This window comes from Emys orbicularis, chromosome 7, assembly GCF_028017835.1.
Source record: "Emys orbicularis isolate rEmyOrb1 chromosome 7, rEmyOrb1.hap1, whole genome shotgun sequence".
In the NCBI taxonomy this organism is placed as follows: domain Eukaryota; kingdom Metazoa; phylum Chordata; order Testudines; family Emydidae; genus Emys; species Emys orbicularis.
The window spans coordinates 99,475,589-99,502,374 of record NC_088689.1 but is presented as its reverse complement, the minus strand read 5'-3'; the positions used below and the strand labels follow the sequence as shown (position 1 = coordinate 99,502,374).

Sequence of the window (26,786 nt, the reverse complement as noted above, 5' to 3'; positions counted from 1 at the left end):
AGGGAGGGGGGAGGCGCAGCTGGTTGTGGTGGTGGGTGCAGCAGTCTGAGGGGCTCCCGGATCTTGGTGAGTCCGGGCCGGGGAGACCGGGCGATGGACCGATTGGGGGGTGCAGCAGGTACAAGGGAGCTGGGGAACAAGGGGGCCTGGGGAGGGGCTGAAACCTGGGGAAGGAACAGTGGGAAGCGGGGTTGCTGGGGGACGTAGGGGCTTGGGGGAGGAGCTGAAACCTGAGGGACATAGGGAGCGAGGGGGGTGCTGGAAGGTCTGGAGAAGAGGAGATCGGATCTGGGTGGGCTGGCTAGGTGGTACGTGAGACCGGGGCTCGATCCTGGGCACCTGAATAAAGTGGATTTTTGGGGTGGTGGTGGGTGGAGTGGGCAAGTTAGAGCCTGTGTAGTAGGAGGTATCTGAGAAGCTGGAAGGAGAGTACTGGGATTTAAGTAGTTGTTGGGGACCTGAGCTGTTCTCGTTGGGGGAAGGGGGGGCAAAGATGCTAAGAGGGGTAGTAGAGCTCACATGGATGGAGAGTGTCCTTTTATGGCTCCCTTGAAAGTGTCGGAGGTGGTGGGGATTCTTGTGTGTTTTGATGTCACTCATATGGACTGGGGGAGAAGAGACCCTTCAGGAAATTGATACCCTCCCTTTCTTTCAATATTAAAAATGATGGGAGAGAACTTCTGAAGCAGCTCACGTAGAAATTAACAATTCTTCCCTTTCCAAAGTGTGTAACTTTGCTTTCCCATCTCGATTCATGCTGTCTACAAACAAGGTCTTGTGTGCTCAGGATAGAAACTACAGATCCCACCTAATCACTCCTAGTACTTTCTGCAACAAAGGTGACTTGTTGGAGAGTCTTTGATCATGATTCACCTGTCCAACCCCCTCATAACACACTGTGCCAGCTATGATTCTACCCCTTCATCTCCGCATTGGCTGTGCTTTCAAAGATGCTCTGGGTCTGTCTGTCCTATGCTCTCCCTCTCCAACCCTCTTCATCTGTTCTATCTGTTTAGACTGTAAGCTGTTTGGGGCAGGGTCTATCGACTACTCTGTACAGTGCCCTGCATAATGGAGCCCCATTCTTGGTTGGCCTGTAGGCACTACTGTAATATACAGGATTAATAATGTATAGTCAGTGAAGTGCTTCCAGAGCCTTTGGTGTGAAAGGCACTAATGAAATGTAAAATATATTCGTGAACTCGGTGTTATAAAAGATCCACTTCTAGCACATAAGTATTTAAAGAACTAAATTGTTTTAATGCAAGGTAGGCTGACTGAAGCTGTTTAGTATGGGACATGGAAATGACATCCGTATAAGAATCTCCAAGTGGTACTCCCTGACACTTGAATGGATACAGGCTGTCAGCATTTCTGTTATAAGCTACTTGAAATGAAGGGTGTGCATGTAACTCCACTGTTAAAGTAACCTAAGTAGCTAGTCATGTGCAGGCTCAGAAACTGTTGTCTAACATTTTAACCACTACTCTGCCATCTGCTTTATATAGTTTAAATTATCTTAATCTAAACATGGCGATTATAATTCACAGGTTTAGGGGACAAACCAGTTCTGGTTGAAACTTAAGCGAAGAGAAAGATGTGGTCTCAAAAACTCATCTTATAAATAACTTCCTAAAAGGGGCAAGATATGGCCAAAGAAGCAATCTGGATGGCTAACTAAAATTCCACCGCCCTACTTGGGACAGCCTTAGAGCACGGAACTGCTTTATGTTCACTCTTATGTGTCAGTGTTTTGCTTTGTTATAATATGATGCTTTAATGTTCTAGCACAGGAATGCTGCTAATTGGACTTGAGTATTTAAACATTCAGAAAGCACAGGTGTCTCTCAGTCTGGTCTGGTAGCTGGAGGATTGTGAGATGGAATTCTGGGTTCTATGCCTGGCTCTGGAGAGAGAATGCTCTTTAGTTGCTAGAGCAGAGACTTCTGGGGAGCATGAGAGCTAATTCTCTTCCTTTGACTGCTACTGGCATATTTTATTATTTGTTATTGCGTTAGTGCCTCAAGGCCACATTGTGCTAGTTGCTCTTATACACAGAGTAAGAGCGAATACTTGCCCTGAAAAGTGTACAGTCTAACTTAAAAAAAGACAAAGGATGGGAGAGAAAGGAAAGATTGTTATTCCTGATTTACAACTCAGGTACAGAATGATAGTGATGTGCCTTAGGTCAGTGGTTCTCAAAGCCGGTCCGCCGTTTGTTCAGGGAAAGCCCCTGGCGGGCCGGGCCGGTTTGTTTACCTGCTGCGTCCGCAGGTTCGGCCGATCGCGGCTCCCACTGGCCGCATTTCGTGGCTCCAGGCCGATGGGGGCTGCGGGAAGTGGCGCGGGCCGAGGGATGTGTTGGCCACCCTTCGTGCAGCCCCTATTGGTCTGGAGTGGCGAACTGTGGCCAGTGAGTGCTGCAGTCGGCCGAACCTGCGGATGCGGCAGGTAAACAAACCGGCCCGGCCCTCCAGGGGCTTTCCCTGAACAAACGGCGGACCGGCTTTGAGAACCACTGCCTTAGGTCACACAGCAAGTCAATGGCAGAACTGGGAATAGAATCCAGATCTCCTGAGTCCCATTCTGGTGCTTCATAACTACAGAACCATCCTTCTTCTGACTTGCTTTGTGCCCGTGGGTCATGTGCTTTTATCCCCATCTGTAAGATGTGAATAATGTCCCCTCTTTCATACGACACTCTGAGAACCTTGGATGCAAGGTGCTAATCAGTGTGGGGAGGTAGTGTGGCCTCAGGGATAGAACAGATTGGGACTCAGGATACTTGGGTTCTGTTCCTGGCTCTACCACTGGTCTGTTGGTGACTGTGAGCAAATCACTTTCACCTTTCCGTGATTCAGTTTCCCCATCTATAAAATGGGGATAATATTGCCCCTCCTTTGTAAACCACTTTGAGATCTACTGATGAAAAGTGTTATAAGAACTAGGTGGTATTAATATTTATTAATCAGGGTATTGAATGTTGTCATGTGGCATATATCAGTGGGAATTTTACCACAGAGGTTTGCATAGTAGGTTGAGGAAAAACATTAACAAGACTTCTCTAGATGGATAGCGTACAGAATTCATAGATTTCAAGGCCAGAGTGGGCCATTGTGATCATCTAGTCCAGTGGTTTTCAAACTGCGAGTCACAACCCAGTACTGGGTTGTGGAATGTAAGGCACTGGGTCACAGCGGCTCTGGTCAGCAGTGCTGACCAGGCCGTTAAAAATCCCTTCAGCGGTGCTGCCTGGCTAAGGCAGACTAGTCCCTACCTGTTCTGACACTGCGCTGCGCCCCGGAAGTGGCCAGCAGCAGGTCCGGCGCATAGGCAGTTGGGGGGTCATGGGGCTTCGCGTGCTGCCCCCGCCCTGAGCACCGGCTCCGCACTCCCATTGGCTGGGAAGGTGGTGCCTGCGGGCGAGATCTGCACAGAGTCGCTTGTGCGCCTCCGCCTAGGAGCTGGAGCTGCTGCTGGCCGCTTCTAGGGCACAGCACGGTGTGCGGTGCCAGGACAGGCAGGAAGCCTGCCTTAGCACCCCCACTGCGCTGCTGACCGGGAGCCTCCCAAGGTAAGCCCGCGCCCCAATCCCCTGCCCTGAGGCCCCCCCCAACCCTTCATCCCTGGGCCCACCCCAGAGCCTGCACCCCTAGCCCAGAGTCCTGACCCTCTCCTGCACCCCTGCCCCAGCCCAGAGCCCCCTCCCACACTCTGAACCCCTCATTTGCACCCCTCATCTCTCTGCCCTAGCCCTGAGCCCCTCCCACACCCCAAACCCCTCATCCCCAGCTCCGTTGAGTCATGGGCATCAACAATTTTCTTCAACTGGGTCGCCAGAAAAAAAGTTTGAAAACCGCTGATCTAGTCTGACCTTCTGTATGACAGGCCATAGAACTTCCCCAACATAATTCCTAGAGCAGATCTTTCAGAAATTTGTCCCATCTGGATTTAAAAATTGCCAGTCCACCACAACCCTTGGTAAATTGTTCCATGGATTAAATGTCTTCACTGTTAAATATGTGCACCTTATTCAGTCTGAATTTGTGTAGCTTCAGCTTCCAGTCATTGGATCATGTTAGATCAGGGGTTCTCAAACTGGGGGTCGGGACCCCTCAGGGGGTCGTGAGGTTATTACATGGGGATCGCGAACTGTTAGGCTCCACCCCAAACCCCGCTTTGCCTCCAGCATTTATAATATTCAATATATTTAAAAGTGTTTTTAATTTATAAGGGGGGTTGCACTCAGAGGCTTGCTGTGTGAAAGGGGTCACTAGTACAAAAGTTTGAGAACCACTGTGTTAGACCTTTGTTTTCTAGATGGAAGAGCCCATTCTCAAATATTTATTCCCCATCTAAGTACTTACAGACTGTGATCAAGTCGCCCCTTAACCTTCTCTTTGTTAAGATAGATAAATTGAGCTCCTCGAGCCTATCATATAAGGCATGTTTTCAGATCCTTTAACCATTCTCATGGCTCTACTCTTAACCCTCTCCAATTTATCAACATTCTTGCTGAACTGTGAACACCAGAACTGGACACAGTATTCCAGCAGTGGTCACGCCAGTGCCAAATACAGAGGTAAAATAACCTCTCTACTCTTATTCAATAATCCACTATTTATGCATCCAAGGATTGCATTAGCCTTGTTGGCCAGTGTCCTAGTGGGAGCTCTCGTTTAGCTGATTATCCACCATGAATCCAAAATTTTTTCCAGCCACTGCTTCCCCCATCCTGTATGTATGGCCTACATTTTTTTATTCCTGGATGTGTATATTTACTAGGGCTTGTCAGGCAATTAAAAAAATTAATCGTGATTAATTGCATGATTGATTGCACTGTTAAACAATAAGAGAATACCATTTATTTAAATATTTTGGATGTTTTCTACATTTTCAAATATATTTATTTCAATTATAATACAGATTACAAAGTATACAGTGCTCACTTTATATTATTTTTATTTCAAATATTTGCACTGTAAAAAACAAAAGAAATAGTATTTTTCAATTCACCTAATACAAGTACTGTAGTGCAATCTCTTTATCGTGAAAATTGAGCTTACAATGTAGAATTATGTCCAAAAATAACTGCATTCAAAAATAAAACAATGTAAAACTTTATAGTCTACAAGTCCACTCAGTGCTACTTCAGCCAATCACTCAGACAAAACAAGTTTGGTTACAATTTGCAGGAGATAATCCCGCCCTCTTCTTGTTTACAATGTCACCTGAAAGCGAGAACAGGCGTTCGCATGGTACTGTTGTAGCCGGCGTCACAAGATATTTACGTGCCAGATGCGTTGATTCATATGTCCCTTCATGCTTCAGTCACCATTCCAGAGAACATGCGTCCATGCTGATGATGGGTTCTGCTCGATAATGATCCAAAGCAGAGCAGACCGATGTATGTTCATTTTCATCATCTGAGTCAGATGCCACCAGCAGAAGGTTGATTTTCTTTTTTGGTGGTTCGGGTTCTGTAGTTTCCGCATTGGAGTGTTGCTCTTTTAACACTTCTAAAAGCATGCTCCACACCTCATCCCTCTCAGATTTTGGATGGCACTTCAGATTCTTAAACCTAGGGTCGAGTGCTGTAGCTATTTTTAGAAATCTCACATTGGTACCTTTTTTGCGTTTTGTCAAATCTGCTGTGAAAGTGTTCTTAAAACAAACGTGCTGGGTCATCATCCAAGCCTGCTATAACGTGAAATATATGGCAGAATGCAGGTAAAACAGAGCAGGGGACATACAGTTTCCCCCCCAGGAATTCAGTCACAAATTTAATTAATTCATTTTTTTTTTTTTTTTAACGAGCATCATCTGCATGGAAGCATGTCCTTGGAATGGTGGCCGAAGCATGAAGGAGCGTACGAATGTTTAGCATATCTGGCACGTAAATAATTTGCAACACTGGCTACAACAGTGCCATAAGAACAAAAGCCTGTTCTCACTTTCAGGTGACATTATAAAGAAGAAGCAGGCAGCAGTATCTCCCGTAAATGTAAACTAACTTGTTTGTCTTAGCGATTGGCTGAAAACGAAGTAGGACCGAGTGGACTTGACTCTAAAGTTTTACATTGTTTTGTTTTTGAGTGCCATTATGTAACAAAAAAAAAAAAAAACTACATTTGTAAGTTACACTTTCACAATAAAGAGATTGCAGTACAGTACTTGTAGGAGGTGAATTGAAAAATACTATTTCTTTTGTTTATCATTTTTTACAGTGCAAATGTTTGTAATAAAAATAATATAAAGTGAGCACTGTACACTTTGTATTGTGTTTTGTAATAGAAAACAATGTATTTGAAAATGTAGAAAAACATCCAAAATATTTAATAAATGTCAATTGGAATTCTATTGTTTAACAGTGCGATTAATCGTGATTAATTTTTTTGAGTTAATTGCGTGAGTTAACTGCGATTAATTGACAGCCCTAATATTTACATTTAACTGTATTAAAATATGCATCGTCCAGATTGCTCTGTATCAGTGACCTCACCTATCCTCTTCATTAATTGCCGCTCCCCCAAATTTTGTCAGCTGCAAACTTTCAGTGATGATTTAATGTTTTCCTCCAAGTCATTGATAAAAATGTTTAATAGCATAGGGCCAAGAACCAATCTCTTGGTTGACTTGTTCTTTGCTCCCAGTCGTAAACTATTGCTCATTGGTGCTGTGTGGCTGTTTAAGAGCTTCCCTGTCCCATCCGGAGGTGGCTGCATGGAATGATTCTTTTGTTTGTAAAGTGCTTTGGTATCCTTTGATAACTATTTACATCCAGGTTAAAGGAAGTTTGCTGTGTGATCACCTAGTGTTTGGTAGGCATTTTGCAGACAAATATCGGAAGACAAAGTCCATGGCCTGGTGGGAACTTACCAGTATGGGAGGCCAAGAACAAAGCAGATGGAGAGGGGGAATGTAATGAAAACTTTAAGCCAAGAAGCAGCAAACTAAGTACAGCAATGATCCACTGACCCCTTACAATGCAAATTTGGTGGCTCTTTTGTTGCCTTAGGTGATGTGAAGGCAGCTATGGCTTTATTCTATATCTCTAAACCATATGCTCATGTCTGTCTTCCCTCTCCCAGGTCGTTGGGCTGGGGAGATGTTCCGAACGGCAATCATGATGGCTGCCAGCCTGGCTCTGACATCAGTGGTAGTGGCTCATGCCTATTACCTGAAGCACCAGTTCTACCCAACAGTGGTGTATCTGACCAAATCCAGCCCCAGCATGGCAGTAAGTATGCAGTCCATGGGCTGCCCAGGTTGTGGGGAGGAGAGCAGGTTGCTCTGATAATGGCTCAGCCTGTCAACTATTGGTATTTAACTTGCACTGCGACAGTGGCCATCCAAAGCCATGTGGAAGTGACCTGTCTCCGGGGGATTGGTAATGAGAGCTAGTCTTTGAACTCCCAGTTTGGTAGTTACTGAAAGTCATTCCTGTTTGGTGCTGATCAGTGGAATGAGTTTCATGGGGCCTTACCCACTTTGAGAATCCAAGCCGCAATTAACCCTGCACAGTTGGCACTAATTGTGTCCCCCTTACTGTCAATATCAGCAGAGGGAGTGTGAATTGAGTGTGACATGGAATTGAATCTTTCCTCTTACAGGGAGGGCTCTGGTATGTTGGTGGGATGTGGTATAAAAACAGGAGCAGCAGTAATGCAAACTCCTGTCAACGCAGTCCTTTTAACAGGTGCTGTATTCCAATCCCTGGAAACAATTTGTTATGCAGTGCCTCTACATTTACACGGGGAGCGGAGGACATAACATTTTCAAGAGAGCTGAAATCCAGGGTTATTTTGATACAGAGCAGAGCCAAATCCTGAACAGTCTTTGGCTGTCTCATTTCATCCTTGGGTTGATTAACTCTTGAGTTGGAGGCTCAGGAGTTGAGGTCCCAAATGAATCTTGCGAGTTAGTCGAAATATTGGCTTCCTTTGTGCTTTTGTTTAATTGAGTAGATGCAATGTCAGTGAACGATGCTGGATTGACTGCTCTGGAGCCTCTCTCACTCTGTTTATTCCAAGGATAGGTACAGCATTGCCAGCAGTAGGGCAAGTATTCCATACTGATCCACCAGTGGGCTTTAGCCCTGCCTGGAGGGAGTTCTGTCTCCATGGCCTAATGTGTATTTAACCACTCCACTCAGTCTTCCAGCAAGGATGCTAATAAGTGCAAACTGTGATGGTGACTTCTGTGTGAGGTTGGCATCCATCTGCTAGGGAATGGACAGAGTCCTGTCCCTCTCCTCCTACCCTCAAATTACTTCAGGGAGCACTGGACAGCATTCAAATGAGTCATTTCTCTTTATCAATGTAATTCAGTGGCTCTTTTTTCAGTTCACTTCTGCTTTCTATTCCCCCAGGGTATGTTGACCAAAACAAACACTTCCACGCTACAGCAGTTGCTGAGCCAGTAGTACTCGGAACAAACTACTTCTTTAGTGTGGGAAATATATAGAAGTATGTGTGCATGTAACTGACTCCACAGCTGGCTTGCAAAATTCTAGCTAAATTTGGAAAGGCTCATCAATCTGTTTTCAGTTGGGCTTTTTTAACGTACGTAGTAACATGCAGGTGCAAGTGGGGTAGAAATCTGTACATCTCACCAATTCTCCACAGTAACCAAAGTACCTTCAAAATACAAATTCCAGGCCCCAGGGTACACAGATCTCACACAGCCCGAAGGGCATTAGAATGTTGTGAAGGGGTTAACTGAAAACTAGCCGTATGTTTCCTTGGGGATGGGAAATAAGATGGGAAGGTGTTATGTGCCTTGAAAGTGGACAGAGGACAGTCATAACTGGTAAAAGTAGATCCCTTGGGTGTTGTAAATCATAGACTTTAAGGATGGGAAGGTCTGATCTAGGCCAGAAGGGGTTCTGCAGGATTGTTCTCTCCAGCCTTTTCTTTTGATCTGGTTTGGTTCATAAGCTGTGGTATGTGAGTGTTTCTTTTGGTTCAATCTCTCCCTTTCCCTTCCCTGCAGGTTCTCTACATTCAGGCTTTCGTTTTGGTTTTCCTCCTGGGCAAATTCATGGGGAAAGTGTTTTTTGGCCAGCTCCGAGCAGCAGAAATGGAGGTGAGTGAGGCCTCTGGCAGTTGTAACTGATTACTTGCAGCACAATCTTATGTTGGGTGACGAAGGTACACAGTAGCAGAGGGTTGCTCTGAGAGCTGCATTGATTGTAAGTTAAATGGGATTTTGATGCTGAGCATAAAATCATATCTATCTTTGGTACTTGCATGACCCCTGTTACCAGAGTGTCTGAGCATCTGTCTTGAGTGTATTTATCCTCCCAACATCCCTGTGAGGCAGGGCATTGCTGTTACCCCATTTTACAGAACTGTGGTACAGAATTTGATACCCAAGTGCTCTGAGAGCCTCCGAGGGAAAGTGGTGGAGTGCAAAAGAAAATGCTTTCCTTTAAAAATTGGGACATAAAAGAATAAGTTCCTTCTCCTCCTCCCTTCAGTACTGAGAACTAAGATGAGCGGTATGTGGGGAACTGGGACAGTGCTGCTAACTCTCTCTCTCTCTCTCTCAGCACCTACTTGAGAGATCATGGTATGCGGTCACGGAAACTTGCCTGGCCTTCACCGTCTTCAGAGATGACTTCAGTCCCCGCTTTGTGGCCCTCTTCACCCTCCTCCTGTTCCTCAAGTGCTTCCACTGGCTTGCTGAGGACCGGGTGGACTTTGTAAGTGTGACATGCCCCTGAGCAGGATACCAGATTGGGGTTGGCTGCCATCTATCTGGGGAGTCATTCAGTGATCTTGGTAACAAACAAGGATCTGTCTATCTAAGCTACTTCTGTGGCCTTCTGAGGGATGAAAACACTTGTCATTGTGCTTTGGTTGTCACAGCATAGAGTGTCCTGTGTGTAGGGAGCATGGGAAGCAGATCCTTTTGTGTCCTCTGCTTGTTCTACATTCATTTTTCTCATTAGTGCTTCTGCAATTGTCCTTTGGGCCAGGCTGGTCAGGATTATCTCACTGTTTTCTTGTCTTATAAGCTCTCTGAGATAGGGGCCATCTTTTTGTTCTGTGTTTATACAGTGCCTAGCACAGTGGAGGCCTGCTCCATGACTGGGGCGTCTAAGGTTCTAGAGCAGTGTTTCTCAAATGCGGCCACCAGGGGATGTTCTTGCGGTCACAGCCTCCTGGGTGGTGGTGGTGGTGGGGGCAAAGCAGCAGCCCTGCCCGGGGGCTGCCAGCAGTGGTTGGGCCCTGGCCGCCTCTGGAGACAGAAAAGCTGGAGGAGCAGACAGACGGTGTGAGTTCCCCACCTTCCCAGGGGTGATGAGGTTGGTGTGGTGGGTGGCAGGCTCCACCTATGGGGTTTTGGGCTCCATCCTCGGGCCCTGTCCCCTGGGCATGGGGCTTTTGGTTCCATTCCCTGGCTGTGAGGTGACGGGCTCTGGTCCCGAGCTCACCCTCCCCAATCACCGCTGGTCCCTGCTGCCTCCCCCAGTGCCCCAGCGCCTCCATCCAGGGTTTAATTTGTCCCTGGGCTTGCTGGGACTGAGTAAATCTGCTGTGACATGTGATATTTGTATGTTTGTTAATATCACTTTTCACAGCAGACTTACTAGCTAGCAAGTCTTTAAAAAAAAGAAAAGAAAAAAGACAAGAACATACAAAGCACCTTATTTGTATTTCCATTCTGTTTAGGTCCAGTAAAGGATAGAGACAGCTGTACATTATTTTTATTACTGAGTCTGCAAAAAACCCTACATAAATAAATTACAATGATTTGGACATGTATATGTGCATATTTATTTGTTTTTCCTAAAGTTACTTATGTATTTTAGGAAAAATTGTCAGAACGGCCACCAGCAAGAGTTAGGTCACCAAAAATTTGTTGTGAGAACCCCTGTTCTAGAGTAATACAAATAGTAAAAGCGCTGACTCCGTAGGAGCTAAAGTAGCTCAGTACCTCGAAGTGCTCAGCACTTTTGCAGGATCAGCAAGACACTGTGATGCCAGCAGACAAGGAACCAGCAAGACACAATGATGATGCTTGTGGTGTAGAAACCAAGATGGATAGAAAATAAGATTGGCCTATTGGTCCTACATCAGTAACTCTTTACAGTTCAGAATGCAGAGAATGGAGTTTTGGAAAATTGGGTGGAGAGTCCTAAAAGTTTGTTCATCTCTTCCCAGATGGAGAGGAGTCCAAACATCTCCTGGCTCTTTCATTTCCGCATAATCTGTAAGTGCCTTTATTTTATTCCCTTTGTCTATCCTCCCCTGTTCTTATTTCTCTCCCCTCTTCCCCCCATTACAATGTAATTGCCATACTGGGTCAGAGCCCAGCACCAGATGTTTCAGAGCAAGGTGCAAGAAACACTGCAGTGTGGCAGATATGGGATAATCTACCTGCAAGGGAAGTCTTCAGACAGCAGGATTGATTCAGCATGTTAACACATCTGCCTTGTGATGTGAGAGCAGTTGCTTCAAATTCTCTTTAGATCATACGTGGAATCTTATTTTCCCTGCCTAGTTCTGGTCCTCGAGAGACTGTTTTGATAGGACCTAATATGTTTCTTATCTCTGAGATTCACAGATCTCTGTAACAGGCTTAGTCCCCATTTTCCAAAAACAATCATACAATTCACCCTCAACAATCTATGTTGGGAACTCAGGACTTGAATAGCAGGAGATGCAGCTGGTCAGGACTGAGAGTATTGTCAGATCTGTTTGTACTGGAGAGTCCAGGGCAGGATTAGTAAGGGGGGGGAGTGAGGCTGCAGGTCAGGATTGAGTGGCATTGGTAGAGTTGTGTATGTGGTGGAGCCCAAGGCTGGAATAGCAAGGGGACTGCAGATCAGGACTGAGGGGCATCAGCCGAGCGCTGTGGGGCTCAGGGGGAGCTCAGGGTTGGAATAGCAGAAAGCTGTGGGTTGGGATTGAGAGGCATTGACAGAGCTGAGAGTCAGGAGTCCAGAAGTGGTTTAACAGGGAGTGCAGCAAGTCAGGATTTAGAGGCAGTGGCAGAACTGTGTGTTGGGAGGGAGAAAGTCCAGCACTAGACTAGCAGGGAATGCTGTGGATCAGAATGGAGAGGCATAGAGAATGCAGGACTGGAGTAGCAGGAGATGCAGTGGCTCAGAATTGTGGGGCAGTGGTAAGAGAGGATCCAGGATTGGAATGTGGGGGCTGCAAGCCAGGATTGAGGGGCTTTGGCAGAGGATTGTGGGTGTGGGAATGGATCAGCCCTGGAATAGCAGCCCTGGAGGCGCATTGGCAAAGCTGTGGGTGAGAAGCTTGCTAACCTCTGCCTGCACTGTTAATAATGAAAATGACTTTGTGAGTAAGTGTTACCCATGTAGAGGGAAGGATGTGGAGAAATCATTAAAGCAACAAAGTTTAATGAAGGCATGACGTGGCTTGATACCTGACACAAATCTCCTAGGGGAGAACCGGGCGGGGGTGGGGGGGTGGGAGAGTTTCTTTATTCTGAACATTTCCTCTCCAGGACTCGATGAGCAGCAACAGCTGGCCAGGAAAGATAATTTCAGAAGATAATTTGCATGTGACAGGCTAAATACGCTAATGTAAAACCCCTTCTCATTTGTGCAGTTGAGTGTGAGACTGTTCAGAGTCGATAACCTTGTCAAAACAGTATGTAATGTCTTCCAGAAGGCCTTTTATGGATTAGATTGCTTTGTTCAGTTCTGGGTTGGAGCAGAGCAGCTGTTTAACAGCTCACAGCAACCTAGTTGAGGACAAGACATCAAGGAGAACCCTGTAGCTAACTAAAACTTCAGGAAGGAAGAATGAAACTATGCAGCACGCTGCGGTTAACACGCTGACTCGTGCAACAAAGTGCCATGGGAAACTGAAGCTGGGGTTTTCAGAGGATCCTAAGGGACCCATTGAGATGTGTTTGTGCTGTGTGATGGGGTCCAGATCTTGACTGGGGCTTTGTCGTAATATAAATATCAACGTTTGACACCCCGCATGGCTTTCATCCCATGCAGTTTAGGGTTTGAAATGTTCAGTTACTTCCACGTGGCACTTGCCTAGTGCTTCCCAATCCCCTGTGAGAAGAGTTAGTCCTATTTTACAGATGAGGAAACTGAGACATGAAGCGACTTGCCCACAGTTACACCGTGAGTCAGTGGGAAAATTAAGGTTATAACCCAGGAATCCTGGCGCTCATACCTATACTCTGACTACTAGATCACACTCCATTTCCAGTGTTGGGAATAGATTGTAGGAGTCCTGGCTCCTAGCCTTATGCTTAAGTCACCCCCTTCTTTACTTCTGTCAAGCCTTCCCCATGTGTACCCCAAATCACAGCTCAGTATTGTAATTCCAGCGTCTAACCTCCCTTCTTTCTGTGTCCAGCTCTGATGCTCTTGTTGGGTGTCCTGGATTTCCTGTTTGTCAGCCATGCCTACCACAGCATCCTCACCCGGGGAGCCTCCGTCCAGCTGGTCTTTGGGTTTGAGGTACGAAATGTGTCTGCCTGTGTGGCAAGGAGGGAGGGAGGAATATTTGCCTTGCTCTGCTACTTACTGCAAATCAAAGCTCTGTCATGCATTGTAAGCCAGTGGGGCTGACTAACCAGCCAGTGCTTCAGAGTTCTCTCGGCAGCAAGTGGATTTTGGTCCCTTTCCTTCGTGGTTCTGTTTATTTCTCCAAAAACAGAAGTTATGCATATCAGCCAAGTCCTTTCCCCTGCCCTGGGATTTCTGATGGAGACCATCTGCTCCATGCAGGTCTGGTTCCCCAGGACTTCTGCCTTCAAGTTAAAGTGAGTCTTTACTCCCTTCTGCTTAGGCTTTCCTTCAGCCTGCTTCCTGTAGGGTTGCACTCCCAGGCCATCTGCCAGGGAGCTAAGGAGAGCCTCCCTACTCCTTTCTTCTCTCCCTGAACTCAGGCTGCCTTTTGTATCCGTGCAGGCCTGGCTCGGAGACACCAGTTTCCTACCATGTGATTTGGTCCCTCACCTGGAGAGGTGGGCTGACCTTGGCACAGGGTACAGATGAGTTCCAACGCCTTTAAAAGATTAGCTCATCCTGTGACATGCCTCTTATTTCTTTCCTGCCCCCACAGTATGCCATCCTCATGACCATGGTGCTCACAATCTTCATAAAGTACATTCTGCATTCAGTCGACCTGCAGAGTGAGAATCCATGGGACAACAAGGCCGTCTACATGCTGTACACGGAGCTCTTCACAGGTACACTCTCTCTTCCCAGCTCTGGATAACAGCTAGCACCTTCCATAGCCCCGTGGGGACTTGTGTGTTCTCCCATATGAACATCTAACAGCCATGGGAGCCTGAATTGTGGTGCTATATGGGGCCTTGTGCTAGAGCTCTTCATAGGAGCATGGTTGGGAGGGGTAGTTTGTAGATGGTCTCACCACTTCATTGATCAGCTGAAGGGAAGAAAGTGGGATTGAAATATAGCTAAGTAGCAGCTGTGTTTGTTAAGAGAAGCCTGTGGCGATCCAAAATCATTTAATGTATCATTAAAACTAAGGGCAAGTCTACGCTACAAAATTAAGTTGACCTAAGTTATGTCGACGTACAGCCACCGCAGTAATTGAATCGGTTTTACACATTCACACTACGCTTATTGTGTTGGCGGTGCGCGTACTCACCAGGAGTGCTTGCACTGATTGAACTGCCAGTGTGGGACATTGTGAGACCGTTTCTGAAAGGCAGCAACAGTTGATGTAAGCAACACAGTGTCTACATTGATACTGCATCAACTTAACTACATCAACGTAGGCGCTACGCCTTTCGCAGAGGTGGAGTTATTAAGTCAGTGTAGTGGGGGAGTTACATTGGTGGGAGCTACATTTTAGAGTAGACGCTTACGGAGTTAGGTTGACGTAAGCTGCCTTATGTCGATCTAACTCTGTAATGTAGACCAGGCCTAAAATGCTGATGGCTTGGTAAGATTGGAATCAAAATATGGATTGGGTGGATTTCTGGAGGCCACAGTGGGTTGGTTTGTGCAGGCATTGTGGTCTGGTGGCTAGAGCAAGGAAGATGGGGAGTCAGGATCCCTGGGCTTTATCCCCAGCTCTGGGAGGGGAGTTAGAGCAGGGAGGAACTGGGAGCCAAACTCCAGAGTTCTATTCCCAGCTCTGTGAGGGGAGTGCAATTGAGTTACTAGAGCCTCCTGGGTTCTGTTCTTAGCTTGGTCATTGACTCACTGTGTGACATGGGGGAGCAAATTGCTTCTTTTCTGTGCCTCTTTCTCCACCTGTAAAATTGAGGCACTTCCCTGCCTCCTGGGGTTGGATGTGGGAGTTCGCTAGTGTTTAAGGGCAATGAGATCCTCCGAGTAGAGGCACACGAGAGAGAGCGAGAGAGCACTAATCTCTCTCCTTCCTCCTCAGGCTTCATTAAAGTGCTGCTGTACATGGCCTTCATGACCATCATGATTAAAGTGCACACTTTCCCTCTCTTCGCCATCCGGCCCATGTACCTGGCAATGAGGTAAGATGTCGCTGGGGTATTGATACTGTTCCTGTGTGTGTGTGTGTGTTTAACTCCAGCAACTTGTGTGTCATTTCAGGCAGTTCAAGAGAGCTGTGACTGATGCCATCATGTCACGCCGCGCCATTCGCAACATGAACACTCTGTAAGTATCCAGTTGGAGAGAAATTGCTTCTATAGAGTGAAATCTGTTACAGTAGGGCCTAAAGGCATTGGGCAGGGCACCGCACAGACCCCTCACCCCCTCGACTGGGGTGGGGAGGACCACATTGAGCCAGGCGCTGCACAGAGACCTAGGGAGATGGCGCTTGTCCCAAAGAGTTTACATTTGAAATAGACAAAGGGTGGGAGCAGGAAACAGGCACAGAGAGGGGAAAGAACTTGCCCAAGGTCAGTGGCAGAGCTGGGAGTAGAATCCAGATTTCCTGACTCCCAGTCCAGTCCTCTGGCCACAAGACCACACAGCCATGTTTGCAATGAATCTCTCTGGCCCTTTAAGCTTCATTAATACAGGAGAAATCCGCATTAGAGCAGTCTGGCTTAAGACACTCAGTCCAGTGTACAGCTTTTTAGAGGCCTAGTAGGTCACAGCTAATCTAGCGCAACCCCTCAGTCCTGTCCCATCCAGTTTGGAATGCCCTGGGCAAGACGACTTCCCTTGGGGGTGGGTGGACTGTCTCACATAGATCTCCCTGCTATCCAACCTAAATTTCCCTTTGCTTAATTATCTCCTGTTATAGCCCCCGCTCCTTCATTGGCATCACTGCCCTTGTAGATCATCAGAGAATATATACGTTACTGCCTCTTAAAACTCTACTGCCTCCCCAGATACCCTGATGCCACTCCAGAAGAGCTTCAGGCCATGGATAATGTGTGCATTATCTGCCGGGAGGAGATGGTGATGGGTGCCAAACGCCTGCCATGCAACCACATATTCCACACCAGGTGAGGAAAGGCTAATACTTCTGCCCACGCAGCTGCTTGCAGATGGCTTTCTTTGTGGTGTGGAGTTAGCTGCCAAAGGCATGAAAATCCAAGCCTTGTCCTTGTATAATTGAGAAGCCAGGGCATGGTAACTTCCTCCTTGCTGTAAGGTGCATGGTGCCAGGGAAGAATCTAACAACTAAAAAGGGTTTGTAAAGGAATTCAGTCCCCTCTGCTGTAGATCACTGGTTCCAATCCATCTCCCTTCTCAACTGTGAGGCCTGGTCATTGCTGTCTGGAGGCCTGTGAGTTGGTGGCTCCAAGTTCGGTCCCTAGCGAGCAGGTCCATGTAACAAATACCATCTCTGTCGAGAAGCCATGGATTGAATGGGTCTACACAGGCTGAAATCTCTTCTCTTCTCCATCTACCCATGGCAAGAGTGAGAAACAATAACAGGGGAGGGCGTCTCCAGCTAATTGTCGGGACTGTGTGTAAATCCTATTGCCCTGAAAAAGTAACCTGTTTAATGAGCCAATCTTAACCAGGTGGCCTCTGCCCCCTCCACAGCTGCCTGCGTTCCTGGTTCCAGCGGCAGCAGACCTGCCCCACCTGCCGCATGGACGTCCTCCGTGCCTCCCTCCCCACTCAGTCCCAAACGCCACCCGAGCAACAGGAGCAAGCGCAGCAGCAGCAACAGCAGCCACCGCCGCACCATACTCCACTGATTCCCCAGCCGCCTAACTGTGAGTACAGCTTCTCTGGACACCAAGCCAGCAGGGCTGAGCAGTTTCTCAGTAATCCTGTCCTGATGCCATTCATTCCAGATGGAAATCACTGCAGCCACCTCCAGGGTGAGGTGCAGCAGCTGTTGATACTGGGATTCCTTGCCCAGCATTGAAAAATTGAAGTGTATTACTATGTTGTACTACTGAATGTACCTTGTTTGGGCCAAACTCTGCCTTCAGTTATACACACAACAACATTACAATGCATTGGGCCATATGGGAGTAACCAAAGACATTTGGCCTTTTAGCTTCTCTGTCATTAGAAGGAAAGTAAGAGCATAGTGTAATGGAGAGGAATTGTGTAATTCTTGGAGCAACAGACTGGGAATCAGGACTCCTGGATTATTCCCCCTCCAGAAGCAGGAACAGATAGTCCTGTGGCTGGAGCCGGGTGTGGGGGTGCTGAGAATCAGGACTCCGCTCTGCCACTTTGCATAAGTGTACCGCTGTAAAATGGATAGTACACTGACCTACCTCCCCTGAGGCTATTTTAATGTCACAAGTGCCTTGAGACCCTTGGCTGGAAGGTGCTGGAGAAATGTAGTGTCTGTCTGGCATATCTTCTCTATGGGTCACACACTTCTCTCCTTCACTCCGCAGTCCCCCAAGGAATCCTGCCCCCGTTTCCTCCTGGGATGTTCCCTCTCTGGCCTCCCATAGGTCCATTTCCTCCAGTGCCTGGTGTCCAACCACCCAACAATGCAGAGAATCCCTCTGCTGCTTCCAGTGCACCCTCCACTTCAGGCATTCAGACAACAGGTGAGAAGCCACAGAGTCTAACCTTCTCCTTCATGCCATCACTGGGGCAGGCTTCCCTCTCGCTGCCCCGCCAACATACTTCAACTGTGACCTGCTTCTGGTTCTCCCCGGCCCATTTGGTTCTAGACCTGTAAATTGAGACTGCCAGCAAGGAGGTCAGTTATGCCAGTCGTGGGTTTGGACAGAGACTCACCAACAGACCACAGAGTTGCCACAAGATGAAAACAGCTTTGACGCTATTGATCTGCGGCTGGTCCCCTAAAGGGGAAAAGACCCTATATCCCATTGGCTGGCTCAGGAGGTCAGGAAATCTCCCCAGTCTGGGGCTGGATTGGAGCTGGTGCCCCTAGAGAGAAAAAGTTCTGTATTCTCTCCCCCCTCTCCCACCCCCCACCCCCCCCATAGCTAGTCTCCACCCCTGGGCCAGGTTGGAACTGGCAGCTCTAGAGATGAAAGGTTTTATATCCCCTTACTTTCTTGACATTATTTTATAGTGTGGGATTAACTAACATTGACCCGAGAAAGATACCCAGGTGTTGTGTGTTTGAAGACATGCTGAAACCTCATTGGCTATGTGTAAAGCGGTGGATGGGCATAAATGTACCATGACTGTTTAACCAGGCTGCTATCTCTTCTTTGTCCCCTTCACCCTCTGCAGCGAGTACCTCGAGACCTGGTGGTGATTCAGCATCTGGATCTGACACTGCCCCTGTGGGAGCAGTGCCTGGCTTTCCCTTCCCTCCCCCGTGGATGGGAATGGCATTGCCACCTCTATTTGGTAAGCTAGGGTGGCTTCTTCCATCCAGGGCTGGATGGGGGAAGAAAGTTCCTCTACTGGAAGCATGGGGAGGGAGAAGAAAATATCCAAACTTTGTCTCTAAGGCCCAAATTAGCAACTTGCCAAGAGCATGGTCATATCTTCTTCAGTAAATTGATAGATTTCACCGCTAATTAAAACCTTGTCCATTGGAGAGGGAGTCAGGAAGCTTTCCTTGAGTCCTCTCTTACAGACCATCTGTTTTCCTTCTGAACAGGCTTCCCTCCCATGCCTGTGCCACCCGCCGGGTTTGCTGGGTTGACAGATGAAGAGCTCCGTGCCATGGAAGGCCATGACCGGCAGCATCTGGAAGCCAGGCTCCAGTGTCTGCAGAACATCCACACGCTCCTAGATGCAGCCATGTTACAGATAAACCAGTATCTCACCGTTCTGGCGACCATTGGGTAACTATCCAGTACTGTGGCAGGGTGTGAGACCTTGTACTCTGTCGGACACATGGTGCAACCACTGACTTGACCATAATCCATCAAGCTCTGTGTTGGATCCATCTAGCTTAGTGACAGCACATTGTAATGCCATGTGATTCCAAACTGCTGGCTCCCTGTCCTCACAATGCTAAAAGTTGGGTGGTCTTCGTTGGTGATAACAGGTGCCCAAAGCTTGTACCACCAATGTGTGGGGCCTAGGAGATAGAGTGCTGGTCTGGGACTGAGGAGATCTGTATTCTACTCCAACTCTGCCACTGGTCTTGAGTTTCCCCATCTGTAAAATGAGAATAATTATACTGACCACCTTTGTGAAGTCCTTTGAGATCTGCTGATGAAAAGTGTCATGTAAGATCTAGGGATTATGTACAAACCTCAACCCATGACGTAGGTCAGTAACCATCTGCATGGTGCAAATGGGGTCCTGAAGCAGAGCGGTGGAGAAGCTATTGCCATAGATAGCTTCTCAGAGCGAGGGTGAGAACTCAGGAGTTTCGGTTCCTGGCAATACCTCCTTTTTATAGCACTGAGTAGATACTTTAAGGCCTGCTTGCTTATATGGCAAATTAGCACTGAAGTGTGGAGACACCCTTATTCCTATCCTTGGGCAGGAATAAGCCTGCACTGGAAGAGCTGGAAGATGTAGTTGCACTTGCACTCAGGCCAAGATTCTGCTCACCACCCTGTGAAAGGAAACATGGGCTAGGAAAGCAGAGTTTGGAAGCCAGAAGTGTGTTCTTGTGGCTGACACTGTACTGGGACTCTGATCAGGGTTCAAGTCCTGGCTCAGCTACAGACATCCTGTGTGAGTTGGGGCACTTCTCTCTCTTTACCTTAGCTTAGCTATACATAAAGAGAAGGGTGGTAATCCTTTGTGTCTCTCATCCATTTAGATTGTAAGCTGTTCTGGGCAGGAGCACTCTTTTTATTACACTAGATTCAAAAAGGGCTTGGATATGGATATCAAGAATATTGAGAGTTTGTCATGACAGAAAATTTTTTGGAAGGGACATTGAACTTCCTACTTCATTGCTTAAGCCAATGTGGGAGGGGCAGATTACCCTATATCTGCCTACTGTGAGGTTCTTGCACCTGATTCTGAAGCACTTGGTCCTGGCCATTGTTGGAGACAAGATACTGGACTAGATAGACCAAGGGTCTGATTCAGTCTGACAGTTCTTTTGTAAAGTTTTGTTAGGGCCCTGATCTCATCTGGGGCCTCTAAGTGATAGCATACTACAAAGAATTAATCATGGTCTGTTTATAGCTCTCCACCTTGTAACCGTCTTCTGGCTTCCCCTCTGGACAGGTCACCCCGTCCTACGCAGCTGCCAAGCTCCCTAAACACTTCGACCTCCTCTCAAGAGACACCCACCAGAGAATCCACCACTTTCAATTCACCCGACAGTACCTCTTCCCCAGGGACCTCTCCAGCAGTGGAACCAGACTCAACAGGTCAAACAGGTAGACGGAAGTCCTCCTTGTTGTAGGACCTTGTAGTGCGAAGCCTCACGGTGTCGCTGTTAGCCACATGGTCTAGGAACAAGACCTAACCCATTCCCTAAGGAACCTTACAGAGAGAGCCAAAAGTTGTAGTAACGGGCTTTAGCAGCTGATGGCACTTGGCTGCACCATGTTCATCCTAGGTGCAACACATCTACTGACTGTGCAGGGTACAGCTGCATCCAGGATAGGCAGCATCTGTCATGCTGGTGTGTGTCCCAGCTGAGGGTTTGCTGCTGAATGAGACAGGCCAGGTGGCTGTCCCCTTAAGTGCTAATGGCCACATTTGGCTGTCCTAAAGTAGTGGTTCTAAGTCCCTTAGGAGCGTGGGGAAACAAAGGAATCTGGTGGATGTCAACCTCTGATGATTTCCTCCCCCGTTGCTGTCTCAGATGATCCATCTGGATTGGTGGGTGCAGAGGGATACACCGAGCCAGCCGGGCACGAGGAAGAAGAGGATCAGCCTTTACCGGGGGAGCCTGACACAGCTGAGCTTCGCAGGCGCCGGCTTCAGAAACTGGAATCCTCCTCTCCCCCTTCCCATTGACACCCCTCCCACCCCCCTTTCCTAAGTACCTTGTCTTGCCTGGGTTACCGTTTGACACTGACTTTTTCTTTTGAAAAGCAGCGTGTGCGGTGGTGGTTGGGGATGCGACAAGAGAAGTGAGACTCTGCTATCGCTCTGTTTAGAATGTTCTAACCTGCACCAAGTGCTGACTTGACATGAGAGTGCTAGGGCCGCTATGCTGGGGCTCAGAATTGACTCTTTAATCTGCCATGGTTTCTAATTTAAAAACAACAACAACAACAACAACAAAAACCCACCGCCCAGTCTGCAGCTGTCCTCTCTCTGATGTGCAGATTCAGTCATACCCACCTGTGCACTAACTGTTCTAATTCCAGAGCCTTCCCAGCAGCATTCCCTGAAAAGCAGGGTCCTTCTACAAAACACGATGCACAGGGCTGAGGTGGTCAGACCCCAGGGAGTTCCGTGGTGTGCCACTTAACTGCAGTGGGCATATCTATTGTTTAGAAAGCTGCCCTTCCTCCCCCCATCCGCCTAACAGGAGTTGGGTGGCAACTTCTCAAAATAGTTCTCTTCTGCTTTAACCCGGTTCTTTCTACCTCTGTGGCATTCATGTGGCGGCTGGCCTCCATCCTCAAGCAATGCCTTCTGGGCTCATCCTAACAATGTTAATGTCTAGCTGAAGGAAGTCCATAAGAAACATGCTCCCATCATGAAAGGGGGAAAGAGGTGTATTTCCTTAACAAACTACCCATGGAAGGATACCTGTAAGTGAGCATAGTCTCAGCTTTATATGTAGGAGCAATGTATGTAGGTGACTCAGTTCAAGGTGAGAGGAGTTCATGAAACACACCTGTCGTCCCCGGCTAATACTCAGCCAGAACTCCCAAGACAGTTAAGCCTAAGGATGGCAGGATCCAGACCCTAGGTGTTTCTGGTAGTCATTGCTAGTTTGGCTTGGTTTGTGGTGGGGTAAAGTTAAAACGTCAACCATCGCTTCTGCTTTATACCTTTTTTTGAATTTATTTTTGTTGAGTGAGGAGCACTGAATGGAGCAGTGGACGCTGTGGGAGAGTTGTGAGATTGCTTTAAAGTCCATTTTTAACTTTATTTCCTCTCTGCGTGCTCTAGTGTGGGTGGAGATCAACATTCTGCATCATCTGAGGAAGCCCAGTGGGGGCTCTCGCAATCTAGAATTTAACTTAGTGCAAATGACTTCAGTATTGATCACAAACTGTGATGCTTAAAGAGTTTTATCCAAATGGCATTGGGATGATCATCTTAGAAGGGGATGATCGTGCAGTTAAAACCCCTCCCCTGGATTACACTGCTCAAATATTCATCCCAGCAAGAAGAACATCTTCTGGATGTAGAATGGAGTCTGCTAGACCTTTGAAACCAGAGTATTGATTTGCCTGTGTTTAGCAATGAATCTATGCTGATGGCACAGATAGCGAAGAATTTAGAAGTTAGTCAGATGTAGTTAATATTCCCCCCTTCTCTGTGCCCCACGACCAGAGAAGCACTTGTCATGTTTCCCGTATCGAAGAATTGGAGAAGTTGCAGTAGCCATGGCTACTCAATGACACTTCTGGCCTTTGATACTCTCTAATGTTGGCGCTTTCACATGCTTTATTCATCATAGTGACACTTTAATTGCTAAGGAGTTGAGAGATGAAATGCCTCTTCACCTCCAGTCTTACTTGGAAGCGAATGGGCCAACCTCATCCTTTGTGATTCTACTTAAGTCCATGCTTTTATGCCTGGGATGAAAATGGCTTATTGGCCAGGTTCATGTTGTTCTGTCTGTATGCAGGCCATGGTCCCGTAGCCATCTTCTGTGAATTGTCCCCATGGATCTTGTACAGCTCCTGGCACCACCGTCAGGTTCTCTAAGAGCTGCTTTCAAGACACAAAACAGTCACCTCTGCTTTTTATTCTTTTTTAGAGCAGTGGCCTAACAACTTCAGAAGAGTTTATTAGGGGTTGCATGGACTCTTGTTGATTGACAGTATTAGTGGTGGAACTCCTATAGGAAAATACCTTTACTTTGGATAAATAAGTAGAAACTTCCCATTAGCAATGAGACCCTGCTCATCCAGTCTGTTTTACTACCAAGACTCTGTAGGTCAATTAAAGGACATTAGGCTAATTGATATAAGAACATATGACTTTATGGGTTTGTTACTTGTAGCACCTTCACATATGTTAGATTTTTAGTAACTCCTCTGCAATCTGTCCAGCCTAGTTCTTTCCCCAGATCCTTGCTTGCATACCAATGCACCTTAAAAGACTAACACCAAATTCAAAAATTTTTGGATTGATGTAAGCAAGCAATTAAAGCGTGGTCATGGTTATGGACCATGAGTTTGTTCAGTCTGTTAGTAATCAGCTGGAAAAGGCTCTTGGCTACCTTGGCCATTACGATAGGCTACTTCTGTCCCTTTTTGTGTGAGCCTATATAATTTTAAAAACAGGACAAATAGGTTAAGACAACAGGCAAGGATATTAAAGTCCTTAAACATTGTGTTTCAAAAAATGTAATTTGAGAGGACTAATCTGACTTGTAATTGTTTGACACGTCTCCTGAGTGTAAGTCATGACAGGGGGATCACTTAAGTGACTTAGGAGCACCAGTCCTGTTGACTTTCAGTGGGACTGGTGGTCCTAAAAGTCCCCGAGTGATTTGAAAATCCCATCCAATAGAGTTATGTGAACTCACATACCTAATGCAAACATAATACAGTATACGCACCCCTGTATCTAAAGGGATATCAACTTAATGGGGAAGTAAGCCATGGGCTGGATTTAGATAGGAGAGGTAATGAAGGGTTAAGTAAGCATTTTTAGTATAAGGAAGATGCTCTGCAACAGGCAATAGATTACATTATAGAACCAGCACTGAATGAGTCCTAAAATTCCTCTCTTCCCCTCCCCTCCCCAAAAAAACAAAAATTGTGTGTGTGGTGACCCTAAACCGTTGTTTGCTATTCAGTTTACTTTAATTCAGCAGTTGGTATAACCCTTCAGTGCTTCTCTTTAAGTGGCTTCTAATCATACACCTATCTCAGGGAAACAATCCAGAGACAGCACTTAAGGGTTGTAAATTCGGTTAATAGTTGAGTTCCTTCTGAAGAAGGGCAAAAGTAGTTAAAGATTTATATTTTTAAAACATAGATCTGTGTTTTTGTTGGAGGCACATCAGGATTACAATACTGGTTTGGATGGGAGTCCCAGCCACCGAGAATTAGAACTGAGCATCGAGGACGGGAGTGGGTGACCGTGACAAGGGATGGTGATATCTGGCAGACAGCTAGGATCCTGGTGATCTGGTGGGGAGAGGGTATCAAAAGGCAACCAGGCTGCATATCACTTTGTAGCAAGACAGTGGGCTAAACTTGCATTTGGTGTAATAACTATGCATTCCCTCCCTTCTTTATATCCAAACCTTAAGAAAGAAAAACTTGGTTTTTAAGAAAGACCAACAACAAAAAGCATGAGTAAAATCCATACATAAATGCAGACTCATCTGTGAGTGTGGATCGAGAACCTCCTGTTCTCTGGCCATGGAACATGAAGTAGTGAGAGACTGCATTTTTTTCTTTTTTAAAGGGGTTTTGCATGCTTGGAACATGTGCATTTCCTTCAGTGAGCAGAGAGGCCTTTTCTTCATTCTATAAAGGGACGATAAGATCAGTCAACTCAGAATTTGACATGTGGTCCTCATATATCCTCTTTGATTTTTAATACTGAGGGTCCCCTCCTCCATGCCCCCAAAATAACTTGTTTGGCTCCTTACCAGAAATAACTATGGTAATATGAGGAACTCTGCAATAACAAGCCAGCCTGCATAAACATCTTTAATTCAGTGCTGGGTGTGCGGAAGAGGAGAAAACTTGGTCTCATACTTCCAGCGATTGCTTAAAAGGTGTTTTTTTTGTTTTGTTTTGTTTTTTTTAAATATGCCATATGTCCTGTTTAAAATTAAATTGTTTGAATTTAAAGGTGGGAATAGTTTAGGGAAGCGTCCATATTTTATGTTTTCAATTTCAATAAAATGACTATTTAGCAGAGGATGTGCTAAACTGTGCCACACATTCCATGATATTTGCATCCTTTAGGAGTTTATTTACATACATAAATGAAGAGGAAAATACATAAATGGAGAGACCATTGGGAAATGTTCATGGCCTATATTCATCCCAATGGTTTCCTTTAACTTCTCTTTCATTGTTTTTTGTGTTGCAGAGTTGTGTTGGAGGTGAAGAGGGTTTGGATAATTATTTAATTTGTAAATATTGTGTACATTTTTAATAGCTTAAATTGTATATACAGCAAAATAAAACTTGCTTTAAAGATGGTGTAGTGCTTTGATAGTTTTGGAGGGGAAGTGTTAGGCAGCCTTGCCTACAATTGGTGCTACCAACTCTCCCTATAGTAAGTACACAACCCTACTAATCCATTGCCTCCCTTGGGTGACTGAAGATGATTTAATACTGATAGCAGGCACAAAAGTGGTAGGATGCCTGATTTCCCTACATGGTTCTGCCCTTACTGCAGGGGAAATGAGGGAGGAGGCCAGCACCAAGTTTTGTCACTTCTTTGTTCTTCAGTTTACATTTCTGTAAAATGAGGATAATAGTTACCACCCAGCCAATGCCCTAGAGTAGGGGTAGTCTATTTTTTGTCAAGGTCCAAATTTCTTGGTCAAAGGTATAGTCAAGGCCTCCAGAGAAAATAATAATATAAACCCAACAATAATAAGTAAATAAGATTTCAGGGTCTATTCAAAAGTGTTTGGTGATCCCCAGTCCACCTACTGACTACCCCTGCCCGTGAGTAACATAAGGCTTAATGTTGCAAATGCAAAGTGTAACACTGATAGGTTTAGGTGCCTCCCTTCATCTCCAGCTCACAAACACCTCCGGTGGTGGCAAGTAGGAGACTCTTAGGCAATGTCTACACCACCGCGGTAAGTCGACCTATGCTACACACATCCAGCTATGTGAATAACTCGACATACCTTAGGTCGAGTTACCGCGGGGTTGTTGGGGGTAGAGTACAGGGGTCGACTGCAGAGCGATCTGCTGTTGATGTGGCAGGTCTTAACTAGACCCGCTAAATCGACTGTCAGTGGATTGATCCCATAGCCTTGATCCCGATTGTAGGGTAGATATAGCCTTAGCGACTTGGTGAAAGACAGGATAGAGTTCATCTTCTTTACTTCTCCTGCAGACTACATGGGGAGACCACACAGTGGCAAAGGAGTCCATTGGCCACATAATTGATTGTCCCCTCTAGATCTTCTTTAACCAGGCCTCTATGGTTCCCTTTTGTCTTCTAATCTTAAAACTAGAGCTGGTGCCATGGGACTCTGGTTGGCACTCAACCCTTTCTTCCTCCCTAGGGTGACCAGATGTCCCGATTTTTGGGTCTTTTTCTTATATAGGCTCCTATTACCCCCCCCCCAACTCCCATCCCAATTTTCACACTTACTGTCTGGTCACCCTATTCCTCCCCCTCCATGGCCCAGACATGCCAGCTGAGAGGAAGC

The 26,786-nt window shown here is 46.5% G+C and overlaps 1 protein-coding gene across 3 annotated transcripts; it reads left to right on the top strand.

The window, feature by feature from the left end:
* SYVN1 (synoviolin 1) lies at nt 1-25,591 on the top strand. 3 transcript variants are annotated; one of them, XM_065408779.1, is made up of 16 exons: nt 1-66; nt 7,092-7,240; nt 8,995-9,087; nt 9,554-9,706; nt 11,172-11,220; nt 13,362-13,465; nt 14,073-14,199; nt 15,372-15,471; nt 15,551-15,616; nt 16,300-16,416; nt 16,964-17,139; nt 17,782-17,940; nt 18,599-18,718; nt 18,975-19,161; nt 20,513-20,667; nt 21,099-25,591. In XM_065408779.1, the coding sequence occupies exons 2-16, from the start codon at nt 7,109-7,111 to the stop codon at nt 21,251-21,253; spliced, it is 1,893 nt and encodes a 630-aa protein (XP_065264851.1). In that variant the 5' UTR covers nt 1-66; nt 7,092-7,108; the 3' UTR covers nt 21,254-25,591. The 3 variants fall into 3 exon arrangements, with proteins under 3 accessions (XP_065264851.1, XP_065264849.1, XP_065264852.1); XM_065408777.1 differs by having other exon boundaries at nt 8-118; XM_065408780.1 differs by lacking the exon at nt 17,782-17,940 and having other exon boundaries at nt 8-118.
* The last annotated feature ends 1,195 nt before the right edge of the window (nt 25,592-26,786 follow it).